General features: G+C 40.9%; 1 protein-coding gene across 4 annotated transcripts in view; it reads left to right on the top strand.

Annotated features, from left to right (window-relative positions):
- The first annotated feature begins 11520 nt into the window (after positions 1-11520).
- sh3d21 (SH3 domain containing 21) overlaps positions 11521-17932 on the top strand; it is a 58064-nt gene continuing 51652 nt past the window's right edge. For all 4 annotated transcript variants that reach the window (XM_034174079.1, XM_034174078.1, XM_034174077.1 and 1 more), the window contains exons 1-3: positions 11521-11700; positions 15515-15672; positions 15778-15835. In XM_034174079.1, coding sequence (XP_034029970.1) covers positions 11697-11700; positions 15515-15672; positions 15778-15835 — 220 coding nt within the window. In that variant the 5' untranslated portion in view covers positions 11521-11696. The remainder of the gene's footprint in view (positions 11701-15514; positions 15673-15777; positions 15836-17932) is intronic.

The following is a 17932-nucleotide window of genomic DNA, read 5'->3' as shown; positions in this document are numbered from 1 at the left end:
CAATTTTATTGGTATGGGATCAAATAAACAGGTTGTGCTTTTTGTAGACGCCACAAGTCAGTTCTTCAGTATGCCCAATGAAATACTATTAAATTCTGTCAATCTAGGTAACACCTCAGTGGTTGCGCCCACCTCCATAGCAGGTTTTAATGGCTGGGCCGAGGCGTGCTGAGATATGCTTATATTTTCTTCTCAAAATAATCCAAGTTGCCTCAAAGCGCTTCACACAGGTAAGGTCTAACCTTACCAACCCCCAGAGCAACAGTGGTAAGGAAAAACTCCCTCTGAAGAAGAAACCTCAAGAAGACCATACTCAAAGGGGTGACCCTCTGCTTGGGCCATGCTACAAACATAAATTACAGAATATACGAATATACAAGAAATGCTATTGGAGCACAGGACAGGAGGATCGCCAACACGAATACAACTCCCATCTCTGGATGGAGCTGCACCTTAAACAGAGAGAAAAAACAGAATCAGGCATTAGAAACACAAAAAAATACTGTATAATTTGCCAGCATTAAACAACAAGAAAAACAGAGAAATACTAAGGTGATCGCCGGCCACTAGCCCTAAACTTCACTAAAAGACCCAGAATTTAGGTAAAGTTGAGGCCGCAGCCCGCTCCAATTACTAATAAATGAATTAAAAGAGTAAAAAGCGTAAAACAAAACCGTACCAGTATGCTAGCCACATGAATGGGTAAATAAGTGTGTCTTAAGTCTGGACTTGAAAATCTCCACAGAATCTGACTGTTTTATTGATGCAGGGAGATCATTCCACAGAACAGGGGCACGATAAGAGAAAGCTCTGTGACCCGCAGACTTCTTTTTCACCTTAGGGACACAAAGTAGTCCTGCACCCTGAGAACGTAAAGCCTGGGCCGGTACGTAAGGTTTAATTAGGTCAGCTAGGTAGGGAGGTGCCAGTCCATGAATAATTTTATAGGTTAGTAGCAGAACCTTAAAATCTGATCTCACTGTGACAGGAAGCCAGTGAAGAAATGACAAAATGGGTGTAATGTGGTCAAACTTTATGCTTCGTGTCAAAAGTCTGGCTGCAGCATTTTGAACCAATTGGAGAGCCCTAATGCTAGATTGTGGTAAACCAGAAAATAGAACATTGCAGTAGTCCAATCTAGAAGAGATAAATGCATGGATCAGAGTCTCAGCATCAGCCATAGACAGGATGGGACGAATCTTTGCTATATTTCGCAGGTGGAAGAAAGCAGTCCTAGTAATATTTCTAATGTGGAGGCCAAAGGACAATGAAGGATCAAAAATTACCCCAAGGTTCCTCATTTTGTCAGTGTGATGTATGACACATGAGCCGAGGCTGAGCGTTAACTGGTCAAACTGATGCAGATGTCTCGCTGGACCAAGAACCATCATTTCAGTCTTATCAGAGTTTAAAAGTAGGAGGTTTCTAGACATCCAACTTCTCACTGCTGCAAGGCAATCTTCTAAGGATTTTATGTGAATGAGATTACCAGTAGTTATCGGCATGTATAACTGAGTATCATCTGCATACCAGTGAAAGGTAATCCCAAAACGCCGCAATATGTGCCCAAGGGGTGCTACTGTATATAAAGGGAGAAACGCAGGGGGCCTAAGACAGACCCCTGTGGAACCCCAAATTTCATGTCACTAAGGTTAGAGGTAGTGTTACTGTACAAAACACAGTGAGAACGACTTGTCAAGTATGACGTCAGCCATGCAAGGGCACTCCCAGTAATCCCAAAATGATTTTCCAGCCTATCAAGTAGAATATGATGATCCATTGTATCAAATGCAGCACTGAGATCTAACAGCAACAGAACCGTAGTGGTGTCCAAATCCATTGTAAGCAGAAGATCATTCACCACTTTAGTGAGAGCCATCTCTGAGGAATGATATTTTGTAAAAGCAGACTGCAGTGGCTTAAAGAGATTATTCTCAGTAAGATAGTCTACGAGCTGCCGTGACACCACCTTTTCCAGAATTTTAGAGAAAAATGATAGATTTGATATCGGCCGATAGTTTGTCAATACACTAGGGTCAAGATTAGGTTTAAGTAATGGTTTAATCACTGCAGATTTGAAACATTTAGGAATAGATCCAGAAGTTAAAGAAAGATTAATAATTTCCAGCACAGTTTCCCCATAGTGGACCACAGGTCCTTAAACAGTTTTGTTGGTATAGGATCAAATAAACAGGTTGTGCTTTTTGTTAACATTACGAGTTTTGTCAGCATGCCTAGTGAGATACTATCAAATTCTGTAAATCTAGGTAATACCTCAGTATAGTGGTGCCCACCTCAATAGCAGGGTGTAGTAGCTGGGTTAAGGCATGCCGGGATATGTTTAACCTGATGTCTTCTATTTTCTTCCCAAAGTAATCCACAAAATCTTGTGCTGTAAAAGGAGAGCGAACTTCAGGTGGTTGTCCATGCATAAGTGTTGCTATCGTGTCAAACAAGAACTTTGAGTTATGCTTGTTTTTGTTGATCAAATCAGAGAAGTAAGTCCGCTTTGTAGCCAATAATGCATGCGTATAGTCTAAGATAGCATCACGCCACGCAAGGTAAAATACTTCTAATTTTGAACTACACCATTTCCGTTCTAGACCTCTTGCTTTATGCTTGAGGTCACGCAGATAATCATTGAACAAAGGTGACTGTGATTTGGGGGAGCGCGGTTTTAACACAGGTGGTGCAATCATGTCGAGTGTAGTTTTGAGCACGGAGTTTAAACTATCCACAAGTCTGTCTACTGACTGGGTATTTGTCAAATGTGAAGCTAAGACATCAGGCAGTTTAGCTTCGAGTTCAGTCTTAGTTGAGGAGTTGATGCATCGCCGTAATGATATATAAGGTTGTTGTTCCACTAAACACGGCAGCGAAACTGTAAACTTAATAAGAGAGTGATCAGACACCACTGATGTAAGAGGCATGATGTCAATATTCATGACAGCAATACCACGTGCGAGAACCAGATCCAGGGTATTTCCACTAATGTGCATCGAATCCCGAATGCATTGCCAAAATCCTAATGCATCCACAATTTCCTTAAATGATTTGCAGAGGGGATCAGAAGGCTTATTTATATGAATGTTAAAGTCACCAATGATCAGAATGTTATCTACACTAGCTGACAAGTTAGAGATGAATGCACCAAATTCATCTAAGAATTCAGAATATGGGCCTGGAGGCCTATATACAGTGACAACGTAATACAACTGACTTTTATTCTTCTGACCTTGGCAATGTGTAATATCCTGAGCAGAGTGGAGAATCAGATGCTCAAATGAGTGATATTTGTAACCCCCAACAGCTAATAAGCTAAACCTAGATTTATAAATAAGAGCAACACCCCCGCCTTGCTTCGCATCACGAGGGACGTGACTAAATGTATAAGCTGGTGGGCAGGCCTCATTTAAGGGGAGGACAGCTGTAGGTTTAAGCCAGTGTTCACATAGCCCAATCATATCTAAGTGATGATCAATAAATAGATCACTGATCAACAATGATTTTGAGGACAGTGATCTTATGTTAATGAGACCCAGTCTAAGGACCTCAGTGGGGTTGACAGTTGAATTGTTTGGGTTTAAGGGGTGGTTCCAGAGTAGCATATATAAGATGCCTAGAAGTAGGTTTAGGTTTAAGACATTCCACGCGTGTTGTAGGTAGCAGACACGAAATCTTTGCTATTGCTGGAACAACCACTGGGCCATCCTCAATTTCAACATCATCCAATATAGTAATGGGTATTAAGTTTGGAAAGCAAATCCCTCTATGATTTTTATGGACACGACTATGGACGCAGGCCTCAGTCTCAACTTGTTGAAATTCCCTCCCTGACAAATAAACTGCACTATCACCATAGTGGATTTTCTGCATTAAATTCCCCACTAAGCTAATGGATTCCACACCCACATTTGTCATAAGCCTTGCAGGGTCTCTAATCACCTGCTCCGTGGCCTGCTGTAGATTCCTAATTCCCAATAAGCACAGAGGCATCCATCATCCCTAAATGGAAGAAGTTCAGATCCACCAAGAGTCTTCCTAGAGCTGGCTGCCCATCAAAACTGAGCAATCAGGGGAGAAGTGCCTGAGTCAGGGAGGTGATTCTTTTTTTTAATAATAATAATGAATTTAAAAAAAAAACAAAAAACAAAAAAAAAAACACTTTTTCATATTGTCATTACGGGGTGTTGGGAGTAGAATTTTCAGGGGAAAAAATGAATTTGCTCCATTTTGGAATAAGGCTGTAACATAACAAAATGTGGAAAAAGTGAAGAGCTGTGGATACTTTCCAGATGCACTGTATCAAAAATCCAAAAACGTCCTGTCTCGAGGCTGAATGTACCCACCAAGTTTGATCATCGGATTAGGTATTGTTAAGCTAAAGACAGAAACAGAGGCAATCATAAAAGTATGTGTCTGTGTCGACACTGGCAATAAAACCCTGGTTGCAACTTTGACCCTGGTTTGGAGTAACACCATCAGACTTGATGAGTAAGCACCACACCTTCAACAAGAACAAAACATTACTGTATTTACCCAAGTACTAGTTGCACTGGAGTATGTTACACATTTTTTTCTGTTATCGGTTCTTGAATTTGGCATTTTTTGCATTGCTGTAGTGCACTTTGTTACTTATTAAAGAATATGTGAACAAAAATATGAAACATGACATACTCTGTTAAATACAATATTAATGAACAATATTGATGAACCTGCAATTTCCAAAAGCTCTGATTGCCAGCCAGAAACATTACCGCTGAGCTACCATTGCTGTCCTATAAAAGGTGCGGGAAAATGCCTGATATCAAGAAGGGCATTGACGTGTTATATTATATATATATATATATATATATATCAATCAATCAATCAATTTTTTTATATAGCGCCAAATCACAACAAACAGTTGCCCCAAGGCACTTTATATTGTAAGGCAAGGCCATACAATAATTATGTAAAACCCCAACGGTCAAAACGTCCCCCTGTGAGCAAGCACTTGGCTACAGTGCTTGCTCACAGTGTTTTATATATATATATATATAAAACACACACACCATATAAAAATACCGCATTTTATTGAATCCCTCTCATCAAGCGGGCAATACAAGTATCTTCTGTAAATGACCCATGGTCATAGACGTACATTCATGAAATGACATGAATGAGAAGCAGGGCACTCTTATCATGTCCACATCAACATGCATGTCTTGTGGACGGTGCACAGCAGGGCAGACATTATGTTATGTAGAACAGTTCTTTATGTTCTCCAATGCCATATACCAACACAGGGCAGAGTAGCTACCTAAACTCTGTGAGTGAGATAGATTATCTCGGCAATAGTTTTACATCCTCATTGAGGACAACTCTGGATGCTGTAGCTCCTCTGAAAAAGAGAGCCTTAAATCAGAAGTGCCTGACTCCGTGGTATAACGCACAAACTCGCAGCTTAAAGCAGATAACCCGTAAGATTTAGAAGATCTTCACTTAGCCTGGAAAAAGAGTCTGTTGCTCTATAAAAAAGCCCTCCGTAAAGTTAGGACATCTTACTACTCATCGCTTATTGAAGAAAATAAGAATAACCCCAGGTTTCTTTTCAGCACTGTAGCCAGGCTGACAAACAGTCAGAGCTCTATTGAGCCGAGTATTCCTTTAACTTTAACTAGTAATGACTTCATGACTTTCTGTGCTAATAAAATTTTAACTATTAGAGAAAAAATTACTCATAACCATCCCAAAGACATATCGTTATCTTTGGCTGCTTTCAGTGATGCCGGTATTTGGTTAGACTCTTTCTCTCCGATTGTTCTGTCTGAGTTATTTTCATTAGTTACTTCCTCCAAACCAACAACATGTCTATTAGACCCCATTCCTACCAGGCTGCTCAAGGAAGCCCTACCATTAATTAATGCTTCGATCTTAAATATGATCAATCTATCTTTGTTAGTTGGCTATGTACCACAGGCTTTTAAGGTGGCAGTAATTAAACCATTACTTAAAAAGCCATCACTTGACCCAGCTATCTTAGCTAATTATAGGCCAATCTCCAACCTTCCTTTTCTCTCAAAAATTCTTGAAAGGGTAGTTGTAAAACAGCTAACTGATCATCTGCAGAGGAATGGTCTATTTGAAGAGTTTCAGTCAGGATTTAGAATTCATCATAGTACAGAAACAGCATTAGTGAAGGTTACAAATGATCTTCTTTTGGCCTCAGACAGTGGACTCATCTCTGTGCTTGTCCTGTTAGACCTCAGTGCTGCTTTTGATACTGTTGACCATAAAATTTTATTACAGAGATTAGAGCATGCCATAGGTATTAAAGGCACTGCGCTGCGGTGGTTTGAATCATATTTATCTAATAGATTACAATTTGTTCATGTAAATGGGGAATCTTCTTCACAGACTAAGGTTAATTATGGAGTTCCACAACGTTCTGTGCTAGGACCAATTTTATTCACTTTATACATGCTTCCCTTAGGCAGTATTATTAGACGGCATTGCTTAAATTTTCATCGTTACACAGATGATACCCAGCTTTATCTATCCATGAAGCCAGAGGACACACACCAATTAGCTAAACTGCAGGATTGTCTTACAGACATAAAGACATGGATGACCTCTAATTTCCTGCTTTTAAACTCAGATAAAACTGAAGTTATTGTACTTGGCCCCACAAATCTTAGAAACATGGTGTCTAACCAGATCCTTACTCTGGATGGCATTACCCTGACCTCTAGTAATACTGTGAGAAATCTTGGAGTCATTTTTGATCAGGATATGTCCTTCAATGCGCATATTAAGCAAATACGTAGGACTGCTTTTTTGCATTTGCCCAATATCTCTAAAATTAGAAAGGTCTTGTCTCAGAGTGATGCTGAAAAACTAATTCATGCATTTATTTCCTCTAGGCTGGACTATTGTAATTCATTATTATCAGGTTGTCCTAGAAGTTCCCTAAAAAGCCTTCAGTTAATTCAAAATGCTGCAGCTAGAGTACTAACGGGGACTAGAAGGAGAGAGCATATCTCACCCATATTGGCCTCTCTTCATTGGCTTCCTGTTAATTCTAGAATAGAATTTAAAATTCTTCTTCTTACTTATAAGGTTTTGAATAATCAGGTCCCATCTTATCTTAGGGACCTCATAGTACCATATCACCCCAATAGAGTGCTTCGCTCTCAGACTGCAGGCTTACTTGTAGTTCCTAGGGTTTGTAAGAGTAGAATGGGAGGCAGAGCCTTCAGCTTTCAGGCTCCTCTCCTGTGGAACCAGCTCCCAATTCGGATCAGGGAGACAGACACCCTCTCTACTTTTAAGATTACGCTTAAAACTTTCCTTTTTGCTAAACCTTATAGTTAGGGCTGGATCAGGTGACCCTGAACCATCCCTTAGTTATGCTGCTATAGACTTAGACTGCTGGGGGGTTCCCTTGATTCACTGAGTGTTTCTCTCTGTTTTTGCTCTGTATGCACCACTCTGCATTTAATCATTAGTGATTGATCTCTGCTCCCCTCCACAACATGTCTTTTTCCTGGTTCTCTCCCTCAGCCCCAACCAGTCCCAGCAGAAGACTGCCCCTCCCTGAGCCTGGTTCTGCTGGAGGTTTCTTCCTGTTAAAAGGGAGTTTTTCCTTCCCACTGTCGCCAAGTGCTTGCTCACAGGGGGTCGTTTTGACCGTTGGGGTTTTTCCGTAATTATTGTATGTCTTTGCCTTACAATATAAAGCGCTTTGGGGCAACTGTTTGTTGTGATTTGGCGCTATATAAATAAAATTGATTTGATTTGATTTGAATTGATTTGATTTGAACAGAGCTCACATGGGTGACATGACATTCAGATCACCCGCTGTGTGTTATGATCTGACGGTCCGTTTCACCTGGGGTAGCCTGTCAATGTGCGTGGGGTGCACTCACTGGCTGCAGCCCATTGCAACAGTGGTATACAGTATGTTGTTATGTATGTCCATGTGAGGACAGCAAGTAGACACACGCGCGTCAAAGTGGACAGTTGTTAAGTCATGTCCGTCCAAACACGGTCTGCCTTCTCCAGCTGGGACTTCCAGACCAGAGATCTCCACAGCTGCTCCTGTCGGCGGACACACACCTGCCAGTTCAGTGCACACACCAATGTGTCACTGTGTCTGTTTGTAAAGCCACACTCGTGGAGTACTTAGACAGATTTCACATCCATTGATTGTCTGCTGACTGTTGTCGTGTTAATAGTGCAAATGGCCACTCTGTCTTTCAGCTGCTGGTGTGCACAAATAGTTGTAGCAACAGGTGTACGAGGCGTTGGAGGCAGCTACGATTTTACACATATTGCATTCAATTCCTGCTTCATGTGCACTTCATGCGTAATTTCGACCACATTTGTACTATGTGTGAAGGGGCCCTAAGTAATGTTCATTTTTAGATGTGGAGGCATCCTGGAGCTGACCTCTACTGACCTACAATGGCCAATGAAGAATTACACAGGAGTTAAAATTTAAAAATGCTTCAATCATATCAAAAGGTGTACCTTATTATTTGTCTGATCATAAGGATTCCAAAAAGGTATAGTTTGGACAATCTATGACTGAATGTTATGAATTGATGGTAAAAAACAGCTGAAAGGATGACAAAGGTCAATTTCAGTTTGTGCAACGGTCAAAAGTTAAAGTTGCTCCGCTTTTGGTAGAACTTGATGCAAATTATTGGTTGAGTTAATAGGGTTACAAAAAGGAATACCATGTGTCATGCTTAGTTATCATACTACAGGGTAACATATGTCATAGAATCCAATGGACGTCAGCCTTGTTTGACCTTTAGTTTGGAGACCGAACATTCAACACAACCAAAACTATTCCATTTATTAATCCCATTAGCTCAACCAATAAGTTGCATCACTTTATTACCAAAATTGGGGCAACTTTAGCTGAAATTGACCCTCGCCATTGTTTTTGCTGTTTTAACGCCATTACTTCATAACATTTAGTCACGGATAGTCTAAATTTTACCTTTTTGGAATCAAGATCAGACAAATAATATGGTATACCTTTCAATATGATTGGAACATTTTTGTCCACCTCTTCCACCATTCGGAAGATTCAGATGTCTTTCGGTGGCTTTTCAGTCGTGTGACTATCCGAGAAATTGTGGACGAGCTGGGCATGTCACAACATGTCCTGTGAGACTTCAACACAGTGGCGCTTTTGCTCCGCCATCAGCTTCATGCCCAAGCCATCGGCATGAATTTCGCTGTAACTTTTTTCATGGCAAAATCTTCTGTCACAGTGGAATGTGCCGAAAAAGTGCTGATGTCCACCTCTTCTGCAGTTTCTCGGATAGTCACACGACGGTCCCACATCACCACAGCGTTCACTTTGGAAATGATCTGGTCGTTTCAGCATGTTGATGGCCGCCCGGAGCGTGGCTCGCTCTCCACCGTTGTGCAGCTGTCTTTAAACTGGTTGTACCGCTCCTTAATCTGTGTGATGCCCATAGGATCGTCACCGAAAGCCGTCTGAATAATCCGAATGGTTTCCACCTGGCTGTCGCCCAGTTTCTGGCAAAATTTGATGCAGTCACACTGCTCCAGTCTTTCCACCATTTCCTTGCAAAGAAAAAACGACGAGAGACTCCACCCATCCCCACACAAAGGCTGCTTACAAGCAAATGACGCAATCGACAGGCGTGAAAAAATTCACGCATGCGCACGAAGGTTCAAGGTTTGCTCATGCAAGCACACGTGATTCAAATCCATCAGGTTTTTGAAAAAAATAAAAAGGTCGGACACTTTTCTAACAGACCTTGTATGGTCTGAAGCATGTGACACAAGTGCATTTGAGGTTTGTCCAACTCCACTTTGTTTAGATTGTGCATAATCCAAGAGCAATGTATGTAAGGAGTATTGCGCAAAGGAGTTGTATGTAGTCACATAATTACTTCCAGTGGTATTTTGGGCATAAAATAAAATTAATTAAACCAATCAAAGAGTTTTCTGTCTGGTGCACCAGCAAATGGTGCACTGCAGCTTGATAGCAAACTAAGTGACAGGTTTTCTTTTGACGAGATGTTTCTGCATACACATCACCAAAGAGCACAAGCAAAAGCACTTATCCACCACAGGTGCCTGAGGTGGAGCATTTCAGCACATCCTGCATCACTTCCTCCTCTGAACACCCGATGTTCCTCCACATCATTCCAGGTGCACCCAGACCTTGCCGCTGCACCTGCACCATCATGTGACTAACTTTACTTGGGATTTTTTTAAAAATCTACATCACAAACTAGATTTATTCAAGTCTTGTATATTTTCTAGCATTGTGTAACACTCCGGTTTTCTTTTACACCCCTAATCCACAGGGTGGCACTCTACTAACCCCCAATCCAAATAAGGGCAAATACAGGATGAAATGGCTTAATGCAGCTTGCCTCCTAACAGGCTGTGTTATAAAGTGAAAACCTAAAATAATCAGGTCCCATCTTATCTTAGGGACCTCGTAGTACCATATCACCCCAATAGAGCGCTTCACTCTCAGACTGCAGGCTTACTTGTAGTTCCTAGGGTTTGTAAGAGTAGAATGGGAGGCAGAGCCTTCAGCTTTCAGGCTCCTCTCCTGTGGAACCAGCTCCCAATTCAGATCAGGGAGACAGACACCCTCTCTACTTTTAAGATTAGGCTTAAAACTTTCCTTTTTGCTAAAGCTTATAGTTAGGGCTGGATCAGGTGACCCTGAACCATCCCTTAGTTATGCTGCTATAGACTTAGACTGCTGGGGGGTTCCCATGATGCACTGTTTCTTTCTCTTTTTGCTCTGTATGCACCACTCTGCATTTAATCATTAGTGATCGATCTCTGCTCCCCTCCACAGCATGTCTTTTTCTTGGTTCTCTCCCTCAGCCCCAACCAGTCCCAGCAGAAGACTGCCCCTCCCTGAGCCTGGTTCTGCTGGAGGTTTCTTCCTGTTAAAAGGGAGTTTTTCCTTCCCACTGTAGCCAAGTGCTTGCTCACAGGGGGTCGTTTTGACCGTTGGGGTTTTACATAATTGTTGTATGGCCTTGCCTTACAATATAAGGCGCCTTGGGGCAACTGTTTGTTGTGATTTGGCGCTATATAAAAAAATTGATTGATTGATTGAATTGATTAGATAGTCCAAACTATACCTTTTTGGAATCTTTATGATCAGACAAATAATGTAGTATAGTATATATAGTATATATAGTTTTCAAACTGATTTGAGCATTTTTAATTTTGACCCCTGTGTAATTCTTCAATTGACCCCTACCTGGCCGCCTATTGAAACTCAAGTGGCCAGTCAGTTTTTTCAAAAGAGTAATGTCTAAGGAGTATTTGTACTAACTTTGGTGCTTGTATCACCATTTGCACAATTGTTTCAGTTATCTGCTGCACTATTATGCTCTTTGCTGTTGCTGACATGCTGCATTTGAAGCGACACTCATTCGATTTGTTTTTTTCACTACAAACCTGTCTTACTGGTTTTATCTTTCTCCTCCTCCTTGCAGTTGACTTGCCTTGACTCGCCTCAGGAGAAGTTACTCAGTGTTAATATTTCACAAAAAGGAAGAAGAAGGTCCTTGGCTGAATCGGTGCTCGGTCTTGTAAACCACCACACTTTCAGTTCTCATTTCAGCTGAGAATTTGTTTGCTGCTTTGTGAGCAACTTGCATATTTAAATACAAAACAGAGAGGAAGACACCATGGGTGAGTCAGCATTATTATGTGTTGATATAGTCACAGTAAGATGGACTTTTTTCATGATATTGGTTATGCACTTACAGAGAGACAGTAAAATCAAGAAGTGTAGCTATTATGGTGATAAAAACAGATTTATTTTATGATGCAATGTGATATGTAGCTAAGAGTAAACCAGCAGTATATGGATAATAGATACAAAGGGAATTGATTGACACATGTATCCACAGCTCAGCAAACACTAAAGATTGTTTCTGGAATGCGTCTATCCTGTTGACTTGACTAATGTATGTTTAGCAAAGATAAACTACAGTCCGGACTCTAAGTAGTTGGGCAATGACACAATTTTGTTAATTTTGCCTCTGTACACCATCACAATGGAGTTGAAATGAAACATAATATTTGCTTGTAGTGTAAACTTTCAGCTTTAGTACAAAAGCGTCAACAAAAATATCACGTTAACCATTTAAGCTCGTATCTCATGGAGCGGTGAACGCTGAACTTTAGAATACGTTGAAAATTTCTTAGCAAATTCATTTTTCCGCAAATGTTTGTAGAACATAAGTGTAAATGGTTGTAACACGTGTCGCTAAAGTTCTTTTTGGCTTGCAACCACTCTCTGAGCCAAACAGTGTACCTTTTCTTCTTCCTTTCTTCTTTGTCTTCCTGTTTTTTCCTAATCTTCTGCAGCAGACAAATCTTCTGCCAGACAAACCAATTCTTCCTCAAGGGCAGCAAAAATTTGTTACGTTAGTCAGTATTTGCCGTTCCATGAGATACGGGCTTGATTTTTGCTAACAAAGTTGACGAATCCAAAAATGCCTATGTTTATCAGCATTCACCTCTCATTGAGATTATGGGCTTGATTTTTGCCACAAAAGTTGATGAATCCAAAAATTGCTATGATCATCAGTATTCTAGGCTGTGTGAGATGCTAGCTTTAGGAAAGCAGTGGCTATCCACGCGTAGCCGTACTCGGAGAGTTAAATTCTACAGGTACCTAGCATCTGTCTCATTTGTCAATATAGGTCACGTGATCATGAGGCTATATACTTCTACATTTATTTGGTATTGATACATAGGATCCTAAACTATGTTAACCACAACCACTGATCCAAATCCTAACCACAACAATAACCCCTAACCATAACAAGGCTGAGCTATGTATGAACAGAATTTGGAATTACTAATATGGCTACATATGAATAGCCAATTCCCCTTAGGAATTACTGCTGTTTACAGAGTCCAAAACTAACTGGACAAACAAATATAAGGCTTTTTAAAGACAATTCATCACTTTCAAGTACAGTTTTCTTGAGACAAGTCAGGGGATGGATAAATGAACTTTTCCAAGTCACTGAATATGTCTTGGATTTAAATTTGCTTCAATCATTAAGAGATTCAAACAGTATTTTACTGGGTTTATAGTCAACTCATCATCTACCAACTCGTAGTACCCGCTTGGTCAACTTGTAGCCTTGGTCAAGTCATAGAGCACAGTGCTAAGAGTTTGTTGGCAGCTATTGTGTTGGGGAAAGTGTAGTGACACGGACCCACAACAGGGGGCGTAAATGAACGGACAATGAAAGAGTCGAATATGAACACTTTACTGTTGTGAATGAGCACAACCACAATACAGAGGAATGTGAAATTTTGCAAACAGTCAATCACAAGGGTGACGTGTGGGCAGGTTCGAGGATAGAAGACGTCTGTCCTGAGAAGAACCGGAACCACACGATTTCCTCCGCCACCGAACCCGGAGAATACTGGAGCCGCCAAGTCCCGAGTCCCCAGGTGGCCGCCGTCTCCGAATGTCGGATCTGGTACTGCTGGCAAGAAGCAGAAACAACAAGATGTGGGTGTGTGCAGACCCAGTAACAGCACTGGTGGAGATTCCACCTCCACCTCTCATCCACACTCGTGCAGCTCCTGTCACACAGTACTTATCTGGTGGGGTGTAAAGCGAAGCTGTCGCCGGTCACGCCAATCTCCAGATAGTACACTCCACAGGAAAAAACAGCTGCAAAAAATGAGTTTACTAGACACAGTTATTTATACGGCTGAGATTGTTACCTTCACAGGTCGATGATATCTCGGCAACGAGGTGGAGATGACGTCCGGGTTTTATGGAGTAGCATGAAGAAGTGTTGATGGGTGACAGCTGTCATGAGATGATGAGTGACAGCTGTCACCCCCGGCTGTGTCCGTGGCGGCAGCGCCCTCTCGTGCCTGAAGCCCGCACTCCAGGCAGGGCGCCATCTGGTGGTGGTGGGCCAGCAGTACCTCCTCTTCAGGCGGCCCACACAACATATTGTAAACCTAAATGAAAGTGAATAAACTGCTATACAAGTCTGACCCTGCCCGCCTTGCGGGCAGTCCTTGTTTGTGCAGACATGGAATACATCATTCTGTGTTGAAAAGGAATTTGTGATTTGTGCGATTTACTGCTTGTTACTCAATCAGCAAGTGAAACCAATGTGCTGTTCATCATGTCGGATAATGCCACACTAAATAAGCATTAGCCTGCTATTACGCTAACTGACATAATAAGACATTGTCATTATGATCAAAATTCACACTTTCTGGAAAAACAAATCAATAAATAGTTCCTCTGAAGCAAAAATTTCAAACAAACAGATGGCTGTGGCCCATACAGCCTTTGATAGTGACCATAGCAACATCATAGATCACGTGGAGGTTCCTCCGACTTGCATGAGGGATTCTGGGAAGCAGACGCTAACAGCCAATCAGAGTAGAGAGGCACAGAGATGTCAGCTGGCTGCTCACGTGAACAAAATTATCCAAAATGGCAAAAAATGCTCTGAAATGGCTCATTTCTGTACAAATCTGTCTCTCCCATGCAGTATTTTGTAAAAGATAGTAGAAATCGACACTTAAGAATCTAAAAATGTTGTTTTTATAGTAATCAGGTAACACCTCTGGAGTGATTTACAAGACATCTTACAGATGTTAGTATTCACACCAAGGGAACACACATCACGCGAGGTCCAAGGTAACTTCCACTAATTTCAAAACCTCAAAATATTCCTTATGGAATTCTCCGTATTTTCCAGAGTATAAGTTGTGTTATTATTTATTTATTTATTTATTTATTTATTGCTATTTTGGCCCTGCGACTTATGCGCCAGTGCGACTTATATACCAAAATTCACAAGTTTGTTATTAATAATAGCAGTTATAATGGCTGTTTATATAGAACTTTCCCAAGAATCAAAGCATTAAACAAAATAAAGTCCAATAATAAGAGAATAAGTGCCAGTAATTAAAAAAATAAAAATGCTACAACAATGCACAAAAATCCCAAATTAAAGTGGTCATAACACAGAAAAAGATGTGACTTATACTGCAGTGTAACTTATACTCTGGAAAATATGGCATTTATTGCTTCCAGTTCCTTGTGGGCTTTGAAAATGCAGGGACTATGTGCACAAATGGTTCTAATTCTTAAATGATTAGTGCAATGTTTTTATTAAACCCCTTGAATTGAGCTGAAATCTACACTAGAAGCAGAATTTTACTGTTTTATTTCAACTCTGTGATGGTAGTGTACAGAGGCAAAATTACAAAAATAAATTGTCACTGTCCAATCACCTGTGGACATGAATGTAACAATCCATATTTTACCCTTTGTTTGAAATGAAAGATGAAAGCATTACAGTTCATGGCAACATATCATCGTGCTCACAATGTTACACTGCCTTAATTTGTTTGGAAAAACTTAGGGCGCATCACTTGTGAAGCCTGTGCACTACCCTTTGTGCAAAGAACATAATTTTCTGCTCCATTTATTGTTGCACTGTAGAGGTGCTGGTGCTGCACGACTTTGAGGGCACCATGGGAGACGAGCTGACAGTGAAGATGGGAGATGTGGTTCAAAACGTCACCAAGTCCAGTGAGGAAGGATGGCTGATAGGGGATCTGAAAGGCAAGAGAGGAATGATCCCCGCCAGCTTTTGCAAGGTTTGATCACACTAAAGAGCTTGCAGCATTATACCTTTATGATTTGTTTGCATAAGAATATTCATGTTTATTCATATGTAAAATACACTGTTTTTCTAATTTTAGGAGGTGCCAGTCTGTTTGATGGGTGGCAGCAACAGGGAACCACGAAGCATTCGCAAAGGTACTCCACCAAAATTTTCTGCAGTTTATGTCCTCCTTAATGTCACATGAATTTATCCTGGAATAATGTGGTTGATTAATATTTTCTACCACTGTTAGCGGTATGCATTTCATTGAATTCACTCAGTGAGCACAATCAGTTCCAACACTAGATGAATGAAGACAGTAAGTATTTGAAGAGCAACAGTGAAGGCAGTTGATTGCAATAGTTTGTTCATTGGCTTTAAAAAAGAAAAAAAACTGATAAGAAATTTTTAATGTTCTGACGAGAGGTACTCACGGCAGTTTCAGTCAGTAAAAGTGTACCTGTGCACCTAAACATGTGATTTCATTTGAGATCATTAGAAACAGCTGGTTTAATGGGTGGATGGAACAAACGTGGTAGGACTTTTACTCACTGAAACTAGGATTACCCACCTCTAGTCCTAAAAATGCATGAGTTGTGTTAATTCCATCAGGAAGCACATCAAATTTGTACAAAAGCACAAGGCTTGAGGATTAACCCTGGGAGCCTTAAAGGTGATAGAGAGAGGTTGAATGGGGCATTAATCCTTGTTCTGTGATGTGATATGTAGCCCAAAAAAAATTGGTTGGGTCTGTAATGGCTCAGAACCTTCCTAAAAGGCTCTCTGAAACAGCTATGTTACTATGCTGGGTTTAGAATGCGTCGTTTGCCCTTAAAGACGTCGTTTCGGAGCTTATTTGGCAACCTCATTATGAAATGCATGTAGGTGTTGGCGCTGATCGGTTGCCGTTGTTTGATTGGCTGCCCTTACTCTCACTGAAAAGAAAGCGCGGAGGATCAGCTGTTTTTAACAGCAGATGCAGAGCGGCTCAGAGAAAAAAAAACATAAAAATGTCTTTGTAAAGCTCAGTGCCGTTACCGGCATCACTGGTAGTTGTTGGCGCTCTTTTTTCTTCTGGGCGAGAAGGTTCTTATAAACAGACACACGCAGAACACAATGCACGTGCTCTCCCTTCACGGCGCCGCGACCGGCTGCTTGATGAGGACGAAAAAAAAAAAAAAAAAATGCAAAATTGGACTAAAAAAATCCGCGAAACATCATTTGTTTTGTTTTAATTCGGTTACTGTGACTTCCAAAGGTTATGCATTGAAATAAGCAAGCTGCCCTTTGCAGGCTTACTTGCTGCCAGCATAATAATGCAAATAGCTAGCTGCTAAGAGGTTAGCTCATTCCCTTTAGAGGAACAAACCAGAGCTAACGTGCCATTCTAACGTGCAATTCTTACAGCAGGAATATAGCGCAACACAAATTTAAAACAAAAGAAAATGTGATACTTACAGGCTGTACTGATTGCTGGGGTTGATTTTGCTGGGGTTGATTTTGTCTCAAAGTCGGAACTGACCCTCTACTGAGTATTAAATGGCGACTAAGCCAGCTCGAAATTGTGCAAGGTTGGTGAAACAGTCCACGCATTCCGTGCGTGCAGTCCGTGCTCAAAGAAATAGTCGGCGGTTGTATGTCCTGGGGATGTGGTTAAAAATGAATAAAAGCCAGTGATTGCGTACATTGCTTTCCGTGGGAAGAATATGGAAAGATCGTAGTCTGCTATGACAGCCTGGGAAGGCACACCTGTAGCTCGCCATTGCTCCTCTTCCAGTGGTAGGAATGGGTGAGCACAACCTTATGAATAATTCATTTCGAAGGGGCGTTTGTGAAAGGGGGTGGGTGTGGGCGTGTGTGGGGGGGCTATTGGTGAAAATGTGACGCAATGTTTCCCTCAAACACGAATTGGCCTATTTTCTGGTGGAAATTCAAAAAAGGACAATTACTTGAAACAGAGGTTCTGAAACTTGCTGGCACTTCGTATGTATTCCCCACAGCGGGGAGACTCTGAACTAACACCAAAAACATGAAAAAGATGATTTTGATTCTCTATCCCCTTTAAGGGTATTTTCTCAGTTTTACCACACCTTAAGATATTTCCCTTTTAAAGTAGTTTCTTTTCATATAATGCTCATGTGTGGCATATCAAAATGTTCAGAACAATCTGAGCTATCTGAATGCAAACATGTATTAGTCAAGAACACTGTTCAAAGATATGAAATTTAATACAAATATGTTAAAAAAAATTT

This window comes from Thalassophryne amazonica, chromosome 7 (genome assembly GCF_902500255.1).
Source record: "Thalassophryne amazonica chromosome 7, fThaAma1.1, whole genome shotgun sequence".
NCBI classification, from domain to species: Eukaryota; Metazoa; Chordata; class Actinopteri; order Batrachoidiformes; family Batrachoididae; genus Thalassophryne; species Thalassophryne amazonica.
This window is presented reverse-complemented; position numbering and strand designations above follow the sequence as displayed.